Source organism: Protopterus annectens, chromosome 17.part0 (genome assembly GCF_019279795.1).
Source record: "Protopterus annectens isolate FY-2018-M chromosome 17.part0, PAN1.0, whole genome shotgun sequence".
Classification (NCBI taxonomy): Eukaryota; Metazoa; Chordata; order Ceratodontiformes; family Protopteridae; genus Protopterus; species Protopterus annectens.
The window spans coordinates 693,531,574-693,547,319 of NC_056751.1; the positions used below are offsets into that span (position 1 = coordinate 693,531,574).

At 41.1% G+C, this 15,746-nt stretch overlaps 1 protein-coding gene across 3 annotated transcripts in view; it reads right to left on the reverse strand.

Annotated features, from left to right (window-relative positions):
• LOC122791664 overlaps positions 1–15,746 on the reverse strand; it is a 384,215-nt gene that overhangs the window by 35,478 nt on the left and 332,991 nt on the right. For all 3 annotated transcript variants that reach the window (XM_044059492.1, XM_044059493.1, XM_044059489.1), the window contains 2 exons: positions 11,570–11,649; positions 2,130–2,248 (listed from right to left, as the gene is read on the reverse strand). In XM_044059492.1, the coding sequence (XP_043915427.1) occupies positions 2,130–2,248; positions 11,570–11,649 (199 nt within the window). The remainder of the gene's footprint in view (positions 1–2,129; positions 2,249–11,569; positions 11,650–15,746) is intronic.

A 15,746-nucleotide genomic window follows, 5' to 3' on the forward strand; every position in this document is an offset into this window, starting at 1 on the left:
CCTCAGGATTTGTTTTGTACCACACAGGACATTTTCTGTCAATTCATGCTACAGAATAGCCAAAAATCATACTGTCTCTATGGCATCTAAAACTGATTCATTCCATTATTGACAATACATCTTATGACTGAGTTCACAGTTCCATGAAAGAGTGATAACAGGCCCAACCATTTTAGTGGTGCTCTGTTACCTTATTGATTGCCTGACAGTCACAGAAATGTATTCTCATGTCAGCTCTGACAGCAAATGCTATTGGAGAGCACCAGATAAGTGTGAAATGGCCCAGGGTATCTCAACATCTGTAGTGATAAATTATCTGTAGGGAAGAAAATGTCTAGCAGTTATGAGGACAAGGCACTTCCACAAACCATGGGTACCTGGGCATAAATCAATAAAACAAGAGGTATACAGCTTAGACTGCAAGAAGAATATTACATCATAAGTTTTGTCTTGCTAAACTTTTGCAGTGTAAATTATCTGGTAGATGATGCTTGTGCCTATTTATTTATTTAACGTACCAGATGTATGGGGCTTCATCTTTTGCAATAACACATCACTTGTTGGTCTTTTGGAGTTCACAGCGCTGTTTTAATGATGAATCTGTGAACATGCAATGGTTGCCCTGGGTTGCAGTCTATGCCACCTTTTCCTGGTCTCTTACTGGTTTGTACTTCCATGTTTAATCTCTCCTATCCAAAGAGTCACATATTGTTGCACATTTAGAAGAAAAACCTTCAGATTTTCTAGATATAAAGTAGTGTGCTTTATGGCTTCATTTCAAAGGCTCTTTATAGGAGTCTACTAATCTCTGCTTTGTTTAAACTGTAATATTGTTGATATACCCAGCATTTTCATAATCCTGAACAGATGTCATCACTGAGCCTGCCAAACTGACATACTTTGTGATCCAGCAGTACAAGGGCGTGTGTAAGTTCAGTTGTGCAGTTAATAAAATCTTGCTATATTCCAGCAGATGAAACCTCAGCCCAAAGCTATTCTGAACTACCTAGAAGTCTTATTCATTATAGCTGTACTTACATTATAGACCTGTCTCAATGTCAGTCACAGCAGTTTCTAAGAAAATGGTTTGGATTTTGTTGTCTTGGATGGTTTATTAATTCCAGAAGCTGCCCATGCATTAAAATTATTTAAATCTAGTGAACGGGAATTAGTCATTGTTACTATAACATGTGTATAGTGCCCTCTTCTTTCCCTAGTTATACCTTTGTCTTCCAAAGCCATTTTAGTATCAGTGGATCAGTTCTGCTTTTGGGATCCCTATAATAATCCATTTGGAAAGAGGAGAAAATCAGACACACAGTGATAACCATAGACATGCACGCTTCATACATGGATACACATACACATACTTGCATGCATGGACCAAACAAACACACACACACACACACACACACACACACACACACACACACGCATGCACACATGTGCACACACATGCAGCATACACACACACACACACACACATGTGCACGCACATGCAGCATACACACACACACACACACACACACACACACACACACACACACACACACACATAGAACACACACATGCACACAAATATAAACAAAATGCACACATATGCTCACACACACATACACACACACATATGCACACATGCAGCAGACATATGTATGCTTGCACACACACACACACACACACACACACACACACACACACAGACACTCTCTCTCTCACACACACACACACACACACACACACACACACACACACACACACACACACACACGTGCACACAAATATACACAAAACACACACGTATGTTCACACACACATACACACACATTCACACATACACACACACACACACACACACACACACACACACACACACACACACACACATACACACTCATATGCTCGTGCATACACACACATATACACATGTGCAGCATACATACATATGCTTGCACACACACACACACACACACACACACACACACACAAACACACACATTCTACATATATGTGTTATTTAGTAACAGTCTTTGATCTATTTAGAAGCCTACTGGCATTCCAGAGTTGTCTGAGAGGAAGTTGTCATGTAAAAAAAGCTAAAGTTAACAGTAACATTTTGTAGAAATAATTACCTTTGGTGCATTGGAAACAGGAGGTTGCACTGGGGGCCATGCTGGGGTGATTTCTTTAGGTGGTACATCAGGAGCTGGAGAAGGCTCACCTGGATAATTAGGAACACGATCTCCAGAACCTAAAAATACATTAAAAGGCAATTTACAAACAGATAATTTAAAATGAGTCTTAGTGAACTAATCAAAAAGTCTATTAAACTATATTTTGTTAAACAGTCATCCTATAATTTTCTCAGCATTCTAAACTCTTTATTATAAACATTATCTTAAACATAATCTTCCTTCTATTGCCTGACTAGAGGAATGCTGAATTTAAGAATCATGAGGGGTAATTCTTAGTTGTAGGTCAGCTGCACATTGATGTTCTTCATACTGATCACTGCTGCAGTAGCCTTAGTTATATAGGGTTATATCCTGCCAAGGATACAACAGCCAGGCAGCTTCCAAAGCTTCGGGCCACCTTCCACACACTCACACTATCGAACAGCTCAAGCTGAGCTGACTAAATGAGACATTTGGGCGTGAAGCTACTGCCGCCAAAGAGGTCACTCCTCTGAGGCTTTTGAGGAACAATGGTGGGCTTGTTGGGCAGATAAGTTCTCTTTGGGGAAACATCTTCTATTTTCCTATATTTACTGATATTGTATTACTTTCTTCTTCAGGAAACTTATTTTAAAACTAGGAGTGTTGTGTTTTAGCAGACTTTCTTGAGAGTGTACTATACTTTTAAATGGATCAGTCATTTTTTTTCTGTCAGTTATAAACTAGTGTAAACGAGCTGATAACATATTTTGTGTGGAGAAATTGGTTTTAATGTTCCATTGTGCGGTTGCCATAGTGTTTGAAAATGCCTTTTACAATGTTTTTTTCCTGTCACAAAAGTAACTTCTGTGGACTGATCGTTTTACCAGCATTTGCTGCTAGTCTTCCCTGGAAAAGTGGCACAATTTTCGGCTTGACCATGGGAAAGTTAGTTGATTCCACAGTCAGTCATTTTTCCAGCCACAAAAAGAAAAAAAAAAAAAAAAAAAAAAAAAAAACTGCCCTTTTCACCACAGCATGTGTGTGACTCTGCTATGTCCATTTGTTATACTTCAGAAAAGTCATCTTTTACCCCAAACGTTTCCTGGAATGTATTAATTCTAATACCCTGGACCAGCTTGTTTTTACCCCCACTAGAGGTAGCAACATACTTGACCTTGTCATTACTAACATGGGTGACCATTGGTATATTCATCTCCTCCCTGGTTAGATCCAACCACAAACTAATCACCTTGAAAAACCACATCCCACCCCACCCCCGCAAAGGTAACCACCATGAAAAACTTCTCCAAAGCTAACATTGGGCTCCTAAGAACAGAGGCGGCTAACTTCATGGCACCATGCAAATGGAGAATAGTTGCATGACCACCGAATCATACATCAATGCACTGTACAAACACGTATACAAATGCATGGATCTTGCCATACCCAATAGAACCAAGACACTCTCCTCCAAAAAAAGGATGCCAATCTGGTGGTCCTCTGCCAAAAACAAACTCTATAACAGAAGGAGAAAGCTGATGTGGAATAAGGTGAAGTCCCAAGACTGGAAAAACTACCTTATCAGCCTCAACAAAAAGTTGAGATCCCTCATCAAATCCTCTAAAGCTAGCTATGAAAACAGAATTGCAGCAGATAGTAAAGACAACTACAAGGCCTTCTATAATTATGTAAAGAACCACCAAGGCAATACCCAGATTTGCTCTGAGCTACTGCACAATGGTACCTCCTATAACAGATATTGCCAATATACTGGTCGACAGATTCAACTTTGCCCCTTCCCCCAAAGGACCCATCACAATACCAGTACATTACCAGGCACCCAGTATTACTGCTCACAGGTTAAAACAGCACTGTCCAAGGCCAAGAATATAGCTTCTATGGGACCTGACAATATCCCTGGCTGTGTTCTGCATGAACTACAGAGTGAACTGGCACCTCACCTGTGCGCCCTGTTCAATCACAGCCTCACCTCGGGCTTTGTCCTTATCAAATGGCACACTGCTATAGGGTCTATATCAGAACATCAAAGTATTAAAACTTTGAATGTTCTGATATCGAACACTATTCAGCGAATGCTAAGAATAGTGAAGCTGCAGAACAGCTAATTCTTTCCTGGGGAAAAAATTTGGTTGGCCGTTTCTGTGGCTTTGCTATTCTTAGTGCTGTGGGGGAAAGTTATAGGTTGGTTTCAGGTAAGTTTGCAATTGTTTGTACATTAGGGTTAGGGGTGGTTTAAGTGAGTTAGGGTTAGGGCGCGGGTTAGGTGAGTGTGCGATAGTGATGGACCTTAGGGTTATGGTTTAGGTTTAGGTAAGTGGGTAGATAGTAGTGTATGTTTAGTTTACTGTAGTGTTAGATGTAGGAATTTAAGTGTATGTGTGTGGTTGCTGTTTGCTTCATGTGCTTGTCTTGTATATATGTGTTTCGGAGTAGCATATTTTTTCCATGGGAAAAAATGTGCTGTTCTGAATGTTCGATATTTTCATGTTAAGATGTTTTGGGGCCGATGAAATAGCGTTCACTATTTTCATCTTTCAGTAACGTGATATAAACACCTGCTATAGTCATCCCTCTCCACAAAGGAGGAGTGACTACAGACCCTGGGAAATATTGCCCCATTAGCCTGACAAGTCTGATATGCAAAGCTATGGAACACATCAACATTGACCTAATAAACAAGGATAAAGGGAATCTCCAAACTCTGGATCCCACACAGTTTGGTTTTGTGAAGGGTAGATCATGCCTGCTCAACTTGGTCAACTTCTTTGAGTCAGTCAGCAGAGCTGTGGATGAAGGCAAGGTGGTTCATACACCTGGCCTTGATCCGGCCAAGGCCTTTGATACCATTCCCCACTCAGGAATCATAGAAAAACTCATTAAGCTACCCATCAACCCCTATATCACTAGGTGGGTTGCAAACTGGCTCACAGATAGATCTAACAGTGTGAAAGTAGCTGACTCCAAGTTAGACTGCCAACCAGTCATGAGTGGAGTCCCACAGGGATCAGTCCTGGGTCCTTTCCCATTTGGTATCTACTTCTCAGAAGTCCAGGCCAACATGTAGGGACTCTAGCTGACAAAGCTTACAGATGATTGCAAGCTGGGAGCCATTATTATCTCCCCAAGTGATGTTGACATCTTACAGAAAGGCCTCTCTGAGACCAACAACTGATGTCAGAACCATGGCCTTAAGCTCAATGCCAAAAAATGTGTCATCATCCCCTTTGGGAAAACCCCAGTTCCCATGAACTACCCATCGATGATAGTCCACTGAACATAGAAGGCGTTATAAGAGATCTGGGAACACAGGTTGACGGCAACCTCTCTTTTGACCACCACACTGTCACTATAGTCAGAAAGTCCTTCTATGTGGCACATCTCATTACCAAGGGTTTTGCATCCAGGAAGAAAGAAGTCATTGTTTCCCTCTACTCTTCCCTCATTAGGCCAATCATCGAGTACAATGCCCCATTTTGCATGTACCTCACTAGACGCTTGCAACAACTGGAGAAGTTGCAAATGTACCTCACAAAGAGGATCCTAGGCCTTAAACACTTGTCCTATATGGATAGACTCAAAAAAACTCCAACTATTCTCTGTCTCATATCACCTTCTTAGAGGCAATCTCTCCTTGACTTACAAAGCCATGTCTGACCCAGCCCTGTTACATCTAAAGAAATCCCAATCCCTCTGCACCACACGCACTAGAGACCTCAACCTCATTACAACAATCAACAGAACGTGCTGCAAGGACAGGTCACAACCCAGAGATTGCCCATGCTATGGAATAGACTTTCCATACATGTCAAGCAGAATACCTCACTGGCCCTCTTCAAGAGAAATGTTGATGAGTGGATGAGAAATAGAAAATTCACCCCAGGGATCACGTCAGTGGGTCTACTCGACAGAGGCACTGGAAACTTAGGTCAGGTGGCATGATGCCAGGGTAATCCTATGGGCTAAGCTTGTAAAGGCTCTAGGGCCATTAGCCTAGTACACACCTATGAACGTATGAATTCCCTCTGTTGTAACACTTGCAGCCACTATGGACCAGGAGTTACCCACATCCTCCGCAGCTGTTTGAGTCCCCTCAGCAGGCAACAGAGAGCCACTCTTGCTCATCCTGAAAGGGAGAATAGGGAGGGTCTCCCTGTTATGTCAGAATGATGTGCCCATTCCTGGGGAAGCAGTGGCTGCCATTAGTAACAGGGTTGGCTCCATTTTACATGTCAAAAAGAAAACAGAAAACCAAACCTGCATTTTCTCCTCCTCCACAAATTTCTTCAGATAGGAGTAGTTTACTGGGACTGGCTGAATGTTTAGTTCAGGCTACTGATCCCTCTTGTAGAGTAACTTCTGATAAAAGAAAGAGGAATGTCTCTTTTCCTGAAGAGATTCAAGATTCTGAATATGAACAGGAAGATGGAGGAATGGATTTGAGGTTTGTCCTCGGGTTTCTGACTCACAGCCAGAGGACAGCAAAGCTTCTGACTCTTCCTGTGGGGGGGGGGTTCTCTTTCTCTGAGACTTTTGCTAGAATGTCCCAGTATTTTCAGTGGGAGAACATTCAGGCTTCTCAGTCCTTCAGAAAATACTCTAGTTGCTACAGAAGGATTTTCCAGGACTTACACCCATTTCTCTTGTCCTGTCTGCTTTAGAAGATTTGCGTGTTACTGCCTGCAATTTTCCTGATAATTAGCCAGCAGTTCCTAAAAAAGCAGATAGGATGTATAAAGTTCCTCAGTATTTTAAATGTTTATACATTATTCCCAAACCTGACCCAGCACCTATAGCTTTAGTTGATTCCACTGCTGCTAAGTACTTAGTTTGAATCCTAGTCTTTGTAATAGGGTTGGGAAACTTACTGATGGGTGTGGGAAAATTATATACTTCTGAAACTTTGATTTTTAGAATTTTAAATTGTCAGGCTCATATGTTAAAGTTTGTTCTGACATATTGTTAAAGTATGATTAATGTTTTATTGACGGTTTCATCTTGTGAAGAAAACATCTGCTTTAAATAACTTAGTTTTTTCTATTGCATAGGTCACCTCTCATTGTTTACAGTGTGTGTGTGTGTGTGTGTGTGTGTGTGTGTGTGTGTGTGTGTGTGTGTGTGTGTGTGTGTGTGTGTGTGCGTTTATATCATGTTATCGAAAGATGAAAATAGCGAACGCTATTTCATCGAACCTAAAATATCTAAACCACATAATATCGAACATTCAGAACAGCAAATTTTTTCCTTGGGAAAAATTTCAGTATACCGAAACACATACACACAACACAAGCACACCTAAAAAACATCAATACACACATACACTTATAATCCTACAACTAACCCTACACTAAACTATACATACACTACTATCTATCAACTTACCTTAATCCAAACCCTAACCTTAAGGTCCGCCACTATCGCACACTCACCTAACCCGTGCCCTTACCCTAACCCTAATTCACCTAACTCGCGCACTAACCCTAACTCACTTAACCCACCCCTAACACTAATTCACCTAACCTGTACCCTAATCCAACAACCACACAATCGTACACTTACCTGAACCCGACCCGTAAATTTCCAACACAGCACTGAAAATAGCGAAGCCACGGAACTGGCCAACCAAATTCTTTCCCTAGGAAAGAATTCAGTGTTTTGCAGTTTCATTATGTTTACCGTTCACTCAAAACGGGTCGATATTAGAACATTCGAAGTTTTAAAACGTCAATGTTCTGATATAGACCCATGTGTGTGTGTGTGTGTGTGTGTGTGTGTGTGTGTGTGTGTGTGTGTGTGTGTGTGTGTGTGTGTAGATGTGTGTGTATGACTGTTGATACTAGCTTTAGGGCTATGACCACTGATACTGTTTTAAGGAGGTTTGTTTGGCTGCATTCTCAGAACCTCCCAGATGATTTAAAACAAGATTTTTTAAGTTTTCCCTTCGATAAAGATTCAGAATTTGAACCTCTGCTGAAGAGGTTATCAAAGTGTTATGAAAGGGGCAAGTCAATACAGGGTATTTCTATGATTTATCAGATTTTCTTTTCCAAAATGTACAAGTTTTTTTTCTCCTCATCCACTTTTGGCAAAAAAACAAACAAAAAAAAACCCAAAATAAATCAATAGAATTCAGGTAAACAGACATGTAGGAAGTAGTGATGGGGTTCCAAAAAGAAATCTCAAACCTCTGAAAACCAAGGACAGTCCCACAAGTCTGAATGACTTTTCAAGAGAGACCTTGTGACCCCGTCTCATCTTGGCACATATTCTCTTCCAGAAGATCTGAATCTCCATTTTTCACTTTGTCAACATATTGCTTCAGACAAACAGGTTCTGAAAATCATTCAGCAGGATTACAGATGACAGTAGGAGGAAATTCCACCTTTCCAGGGGGTCATTCTTCATCCTGCAGATCAGACTCTTGTTTAAACCTGTCCTTCACTGCATGCTGTCCCAAGTAGTGACAGAACAAGTTTCTCCTTCCTAGGTGAGGAAGGGGTTCTGTTCAATTATGTTCCTAGTGCCAAACAAGGAAAATAAAATGCTTGGAAACCAGTTCTGGATCTTTCTTTTCTAAACCTGTTTGCGATGGTGCCCAAATTCAAAAGGTTGTCACTTCGCAAGCTACCTCTTCTTCCTCATTTAGGTTTCCTAGTAACACTAGACTTAAAAGATGCTTATCAGAACATTGTTATTCATCCAGACTTTAGGTGTTTTTTAAGGTTTTTGTGTATCTGGATGGCATTAACAGTTACCTGCCTTACCCTTCAGACTATCCACCGAAACCAAGAGTGTTCACAATGTGTCTGGCTTCAGTTATAGCTCATTGCAAGCTACAGGCGAGCTTCATTTTGTTCCATATTTAGAAGATTTACTTATCTGTGCAGAGTCTTTTTCAAAATGTTAGGAGTCTCTCTCTTGGGTGAGGGAACTCTTGTGCAAGTTGGGATTCCAAAAGAACATTCAAAAGTCTTTATTGACTCCCTTACACAGGATTGTGTTTCTGGGATATCAATTAGTCACCACTGATCAAAGACCTTTCCTATTTCTAAGATTTTCCACTCAAACATTGGTGACTTTGAGGAAATACCTCAGAATTTCAGGTCTCATAGAATCTATGATTCTCATGATACCCCTGGCAAGACTCCAGATAAGGAAGATACAGTGGTATCTGAAGTTTCTTTGGTCACAGCACTTATATCCTTTGTCTTTTCAAATCCTATTGCTGGGGTTTGTCAGAAGAGAAATGTTTTGCTGGAGACTTTGGTGGAGACAACAGATATCCTTAAATCCAGGTCTTCCCTTCTTCATCTCTGCTTTAAAGCAATCATCACAGATGCTTTGGACTTTGTTTAGCAACAGTTTGGGAGGGATAAAAATACAAGGAGATGCTTGAGCTGATCAAGGCCCTAAACCATCTTTTGTCCCTGGGACTTTTTCAAATGCTTACAGACAATACCAGAATCATGTGGTACATTAACAAGCAAGAGGTAATCAGGTCGTATCCCTTTGCAGACTAGCCATGTTAGCTGGGGATATAGCTTCACAGCACAATCTCACTCTACAGGCATCTTACATTGTGTCAAATCAAAACTGTTTAATAGACAAGCTAAATAGGACCATTGCAGACCCTCAAAAAATGGAAACTCAATCTGGGGGTCTTCCAAGATTAGCTCCAATTGTGGAGTATTCCTAAAGTGGACCTCTTTGCCTCCTCTCTGAACAGTCAATTGGCAAATTTCTGCTCCAGGACTCCAGCATGAAGGCTTGGAAGAAAGATGCCTTTTCTTTTCTTTGGACAAGAATGTTGCTGTATGCCTTACTACCCTTTCCATTAATATGCAGGTTACATCTGAAGATTCGGAAGTAATTCCCCAAGATCACTGTGGTGACTTCCTTCTGGCCCAGGCAACCGTGGTTCTCCCTTCTTTTGGAAATAGCCAGGGACAATTACCACAATCTTGCTCACAGAATGGATCTAATAGCACAAGAATAAGGGGTGTATGATACACCCAGACATTAATCATCTTCAACTGACTGCCTGGATAGTAGGGTCTTAATCCCTTTTAGGCACCTGTTTTCCGAGGACATGCAGCAGATACTGATGGAAGCAAGAGAGCCGCTACTAGAAAATCATATCTTAACAAACGGAAAAGGGTTTCTAGTTGGTGCTAAAAACATAACCAGCACCCATTCGTGGTTAGTTGGCATCTTGTTTTACAATACTTGGGTGAGTTATTGTATGGCTTTTCTTATTCCTCTGTCAAGATTCATTTATTGTCCATTTCACCATGTCTGCCCATGGATCCTCCTCTTTCAACGCAATCTCATGACAAAATGTTTTTGAAAGTGGTTTTGCATTAGAGGCTTCCACATAAACAGGTGTCCCTTCCCTGGGATCTTAATGTTGTGTTAGTGAAGTTAATGCTTGCTCCATTTGAACCAGCTAATCCGGCTGAGTTGAGGTTCTTAACATGAAAAACAGTTTTATTGATTGCTCTGATCTCTGCAAGAAGAGTATGAGTTGCAAGCTCTGAGGGTGAGTCAGCTCTACTTAATTGTCCATAGGGACAGGGTTTTCTTGAGATCTAATCCTTCTTTTTTACCTAAAGTGGTATCCAAGATTACTTTAAGCCAACTTATCCATTTCCACTTTTCTTTCCTGAACCTAAAAATGAGGGAGAAAGGATGCTCCATACCTTGGATGTCCACAGACACTTCAGGTGATATGTTGACAGAACTAAATCTTTCAGATCTTCAGATCAATTGCTCATTTCTTGTGAAGATAAAAAGAAGGGATAACCTATGTCAAAACAGTCTGTTTACAAATGGCTGTCTAAGGCTATTACATTTTGTTATACTCACCGTAACAAAGCTATTCCAGGTGGGGTGAAGGCCTACTCTAGCAGGGCCTTGGCTTCATCTATGGCTTTTTGGAAAGGGGCATATTTTAGAAGCATTATAGAAGCTGCTGGTTTTTCCTCTGTACATGCTTTTACAAAGCACCGTAACCTTGAATCCTTCTCTAGGTCTAGATCAAGTTTTGCTAGGACCATTCTCCGTGTGTTCCTGGACTCTTCTCCTTCCTATCCCCAAGTATAGTTAGCTATGCTAATCTACCCATATAGCTAAGGCTACTGCAGCAGTGATCAATATGAAGAACATAGTACAATTATGTAAGTTGAATTTACCATAACAGTAGATGTTCAAATGATCACTGCTGCAGTAGCCACTTCCACCGACTCCCCCCTGTCCCCCTTGATTTTGGTGTGTTGTTTTATGCCAGGGTGTGGACATTTATTTATGTTATTCCTAGCATTGTTCTTGACTTACTATAATGTAAATACCCAAAGGATGTGAAGCGAAAAAAATAAGAAATGAAAGAAAAAAATACTCACAGTCTGTGTAGTGGACACATCTGTGCGTTGTCTCATCAAATACTGTATCGCCTGAACAATGTGGGAAACAACCTTCAATGCTAAAGGAAAAAAAGAAGGTTAAAGATTAAAAAGTAATTTACTGAAAGTAAAGTATAATTTTATTAGATTACAATTGCTGTACAGCAGAATGAGACAGGAGGTGTTTTAGTCTGTCCTTTAAATGCATTTAACAATTTATCTACCCTCCACCTGTATGTTTTCTCTTAGCTTTGTTCATACCTTATCCCATGTCCTCTTTAATGCATCAGTGGAGTCATCCTCCATCAGAGGAGTCCATTCCAAAGGTCAGTAATACTCTCATTGAGGAAGTACTTTTGCACATTCAAGGAGTACTTCAACCTTACAGTTTTCTGCCTGTCACCCCTCCTTCTGCTGTTGTGCTTCCTGAAGTTTAAGATGGTTCCTAAACACCTCCATGACATAATTTTGTGCACCAGTATCATTCTCCAATGTGTCTTCTGGTCTGTGGAGATAAAAGTATTAGACCCTGTAATGTCTGGTCATATCCTTATGCTGCATTCAGCACATCTTTCTTTGGACAAACTTCTGGATCCCTTCCCGCAGCATGATGTGTATTTCCTTGTATGTCTTCCCAAAGTGTGCACAGTATTCATGGTGTGATTCAGACAGAACTCTGGAAAATGAGGATATTATCAGTAACCATTTGAAATGTTGGGACCAGCTAGATCACTTTGCTCCTTGTGGTCCAAGGTCCAAGCTAGATGTGGTCAGCACCACTGGATCCCTTTTCTGCTCTGTAATCATCAGTCCCATGGTTTTCAGCTGACACTCCACACAAGTTTTCTTGTGGTGCATCTGCAGTACTTTGCATCATCAGTGCCATGATTCTCAGCTGACACACCACACAAGTTTTGTTGTGGTGTATCTGCAGTACTTTGCACCATCAGTCCCATGATTCTCAGCTGACACTCCACACAAGTTTTGTTGTGGTGTATCTGCAGTACTTTGCACCATCAGTCCCATGATTCTCAGCTGACACCACACAAGTTTTGTTGTGGTGTATCTGCAGTACATTGCACTGATTTACACTGAACCTCATCTGCCTTCTTTCTAACAGCCTACTCATCCTTTTCAAATCCTTACCCTAGACACTTGACCACAGTCTCCACCACTGCGGCTACCCCTATGTCAGCAGCAAGGAGGTTTGTCATGTTTTCTATTCCCTCAGGTATTTTGGATATAAACAAAATGAAAAGTACTGGACTGAAGACTAAGCACTCTCCTAATTCCTGATATTGTTCTTTTCACTACAACCAAATGTGGCCTAACATTCAGGCATGCAGTTATCTAGTTAACCAGACTTGTTCCTGTGGTTGACCCCTCCAGTTTTCCTAGCAGCCTCCCATAAGAAGCCTAGTCTAAGGGTTTAATGATATCCAACTTCTGGTACTACTTTGTAAAGATTACCTCTAACCAAGTCATAAAACTGGATCATGTTTGACTAACAGTTTTGTCTGACCTACCTGATCATGAACTCAAGTCAGCTGCCCTCTAGACATGCTACTTCCTTTCTTGTATTCTTACCATGACTTTCTTTCTCACTGCTGTTAAGGTGACAGGCTTGTAGTTTCCTGAACTTATCATTTCTCCTCAAGTGAAAGGATACCAGAACTGTTACCTTTCAAACCGCTGGTACTTCTGCTGATATGTAGAGCTTTTCCCATCAGTGGACCTGCAAGTATACTGGCCAGATTTTTGAGGACTGTGGGAACTATCCCATCTTCTTCTTATCTATTATCTTCCTCAAGGGCATCTAGTTTTTTCTCCACCTCTGCCCTCTTTATCCTGGAGCCTCCCTATCATTGGTCCATTTCTGCCATGCCTCCTCCCAGCATGTTTCCTGCCCATTGCTCTCTTTTGTGAAGAATGAAGCAAAGAATCGACACATTGTAACTGCTTTTTCTCACAGCCCTCTATCATCTCATATTTGCTGAGCTTGGACAGTCCTGTCTCTCCCTTTCTCCAGTGTGCTACTGCTATGTACCTACAAATATCATTTTAATTTCTAATTTCTTCTGCAATCTCCCTTTCAACATTTGTCTTTGTTGCCTTTCTAATGGCCTCTTTCAATCCCACGTTCCACCTGTTGTATACATTTTGCTTTAACTGCTATCCTCATATTCATATGAGACATTTTGCTCTTTTCATCTCTTTTTTCTCACCCTTCTACTCTTGCCTATAGCCTGAGTACTTCATCCCTGACTTGTTTCTATAATTTATAACTTCGCCATGAATCTGGTGTCTGTCTCCTCATTCATCAAACTCTCCCCAACAGCTTAATTCATCACTTAAAAATGCTAGACTGGCATCCTCACGTTTGCATTTTTATGGTTGTAAACCAGGCAATGGAATAATCACTGCTGGCAAAGCGTCAGCCATGGTACCATTCTCCCCTAGAGCAAAAACTTCTAAAATATTTTGCTGAAAGCACTTTCAGTGAAACTCAGCATCATTTTTTTTTGTAGAGGATACAAGCCCTCGAGCATTCCCTGACACCCTTTAAAATTTAAATATGCCTACTTTGAGGTTGTACAACAGTGGTGAAAAGGGAATTCTCCACTTCCACTGCAATTGCATTCAGTGAAGCATTTTCTCTGAAACATTAGTCTCCTAAACTGCAGTTGATAGATAGGCACAGCTCAGTTGGTCAATAGTGCCTTAACTGGACATCTATGGTGTCATCTACACTGGTTAGCACTACATCATAATGCTGCCATATCTGGTGCTGTCCTGCACTGCTTGACTGAACCCCTCATGTTCTAAGGCCTCTGTTAACTCCTACTTTCTTTATTTACCCTCTAGCTTAGTGTCTCTCAGTCCACTACTAGACCATTCAGACTCTTCCATAAGTATGACCCTTGTCTTCTCACCCTACTCTTTTAGTTTATCCCACCTTCTCATCACCTTCCCCAGTATGTCTTGCAGATGGTGATACACAGCACATCAATCCACCATATCTCCTCCCTTCTATGACCTTAACTCTCAGTGTATTTAACTTAGGTTATGATTGTACCCATTTTGTTGCTCTAGCTTGCTTTGATGTTCTTTTATCATGAACTTTTCAAAAATAGCATGTATATTCTCCGAAGTGTTGTTCTGCACTGATATATTCGATCACATGACTATGACAACACTGATACACCTTCACTAAACTAAATGCATTCACAGTCAATGAATACTTCCATTGTTTTTGCAAAACAACAGAAAAAAGGTAGGCCTTTGAAGATACTTGAAATTGTTGAGATTTTTTTATCTGTCCTTAGATGAGAATATTTAGTGATGCAATGGCAGATTAGGTGTGTGTTCTGTTCTGAGTTAGGATACTGCCTCTAAAAATGCATTTCCTCATAGGTTCATAGGTTCATAGGTGCGTACTAGGCTAATGGCCTTGGAGCCTTTACAAGCCTAGCCCATAGAAGTGCCCTGGCATCGTGCCGCCCGACGTTAGTTTCCAGTGCCTCTATCAAGTAGAGCCACTGGAGTGATCCCCGTGGTGAACTTTCTATTTCCCATCCACTCATCAAGATTTCTCTTGAAGAGAGCCAGTGAAGTGCTCTGCTTGACATGTATGGGAAGTCTATTCCAGAGCATGGGCAGTCTCTGGGTTATGAGCCTGTCCCTCCAGCATGTTCTGTTGATTGTGGTAATGAGGTCAAGGTGTCTGGAGCATGTGGTGTGGAAGGAATGGAATTTCTTTAGATGTAGCATTTCTAACAGAGTTGGGTCAGACATGGCTTTGTAAGTCAAGCAGAGATCACCTCTTAGTAGATGACATGAGACAGAGAATAGCTGGAGATTTTTGAGTCTGTCTGTGTAGGACATATGTTTAAGGCCTAGGATCATCTTCATGAGGTACTTTTGTGGCCTTGCCAGCTGTTGAATGTGTCTAATGAGGTACATGCCAAATAGGGCATTATACTTGATGACTGGCCTAATGAGGGAAGAGTAGAGAGATGATGATGACCTCTTTCTTCCTGGATGCAAAACCCTTGGTAATGAGGTGTGCCACATAGAAGGACTTTCTGACCACAGTGGCAGTGTGGTGGTTGAAGGAGAGGTTGCTGTCAACCTGTATCCCCAGATCTCTTATAACCCCTTCAGTGCTCAGTGGGCT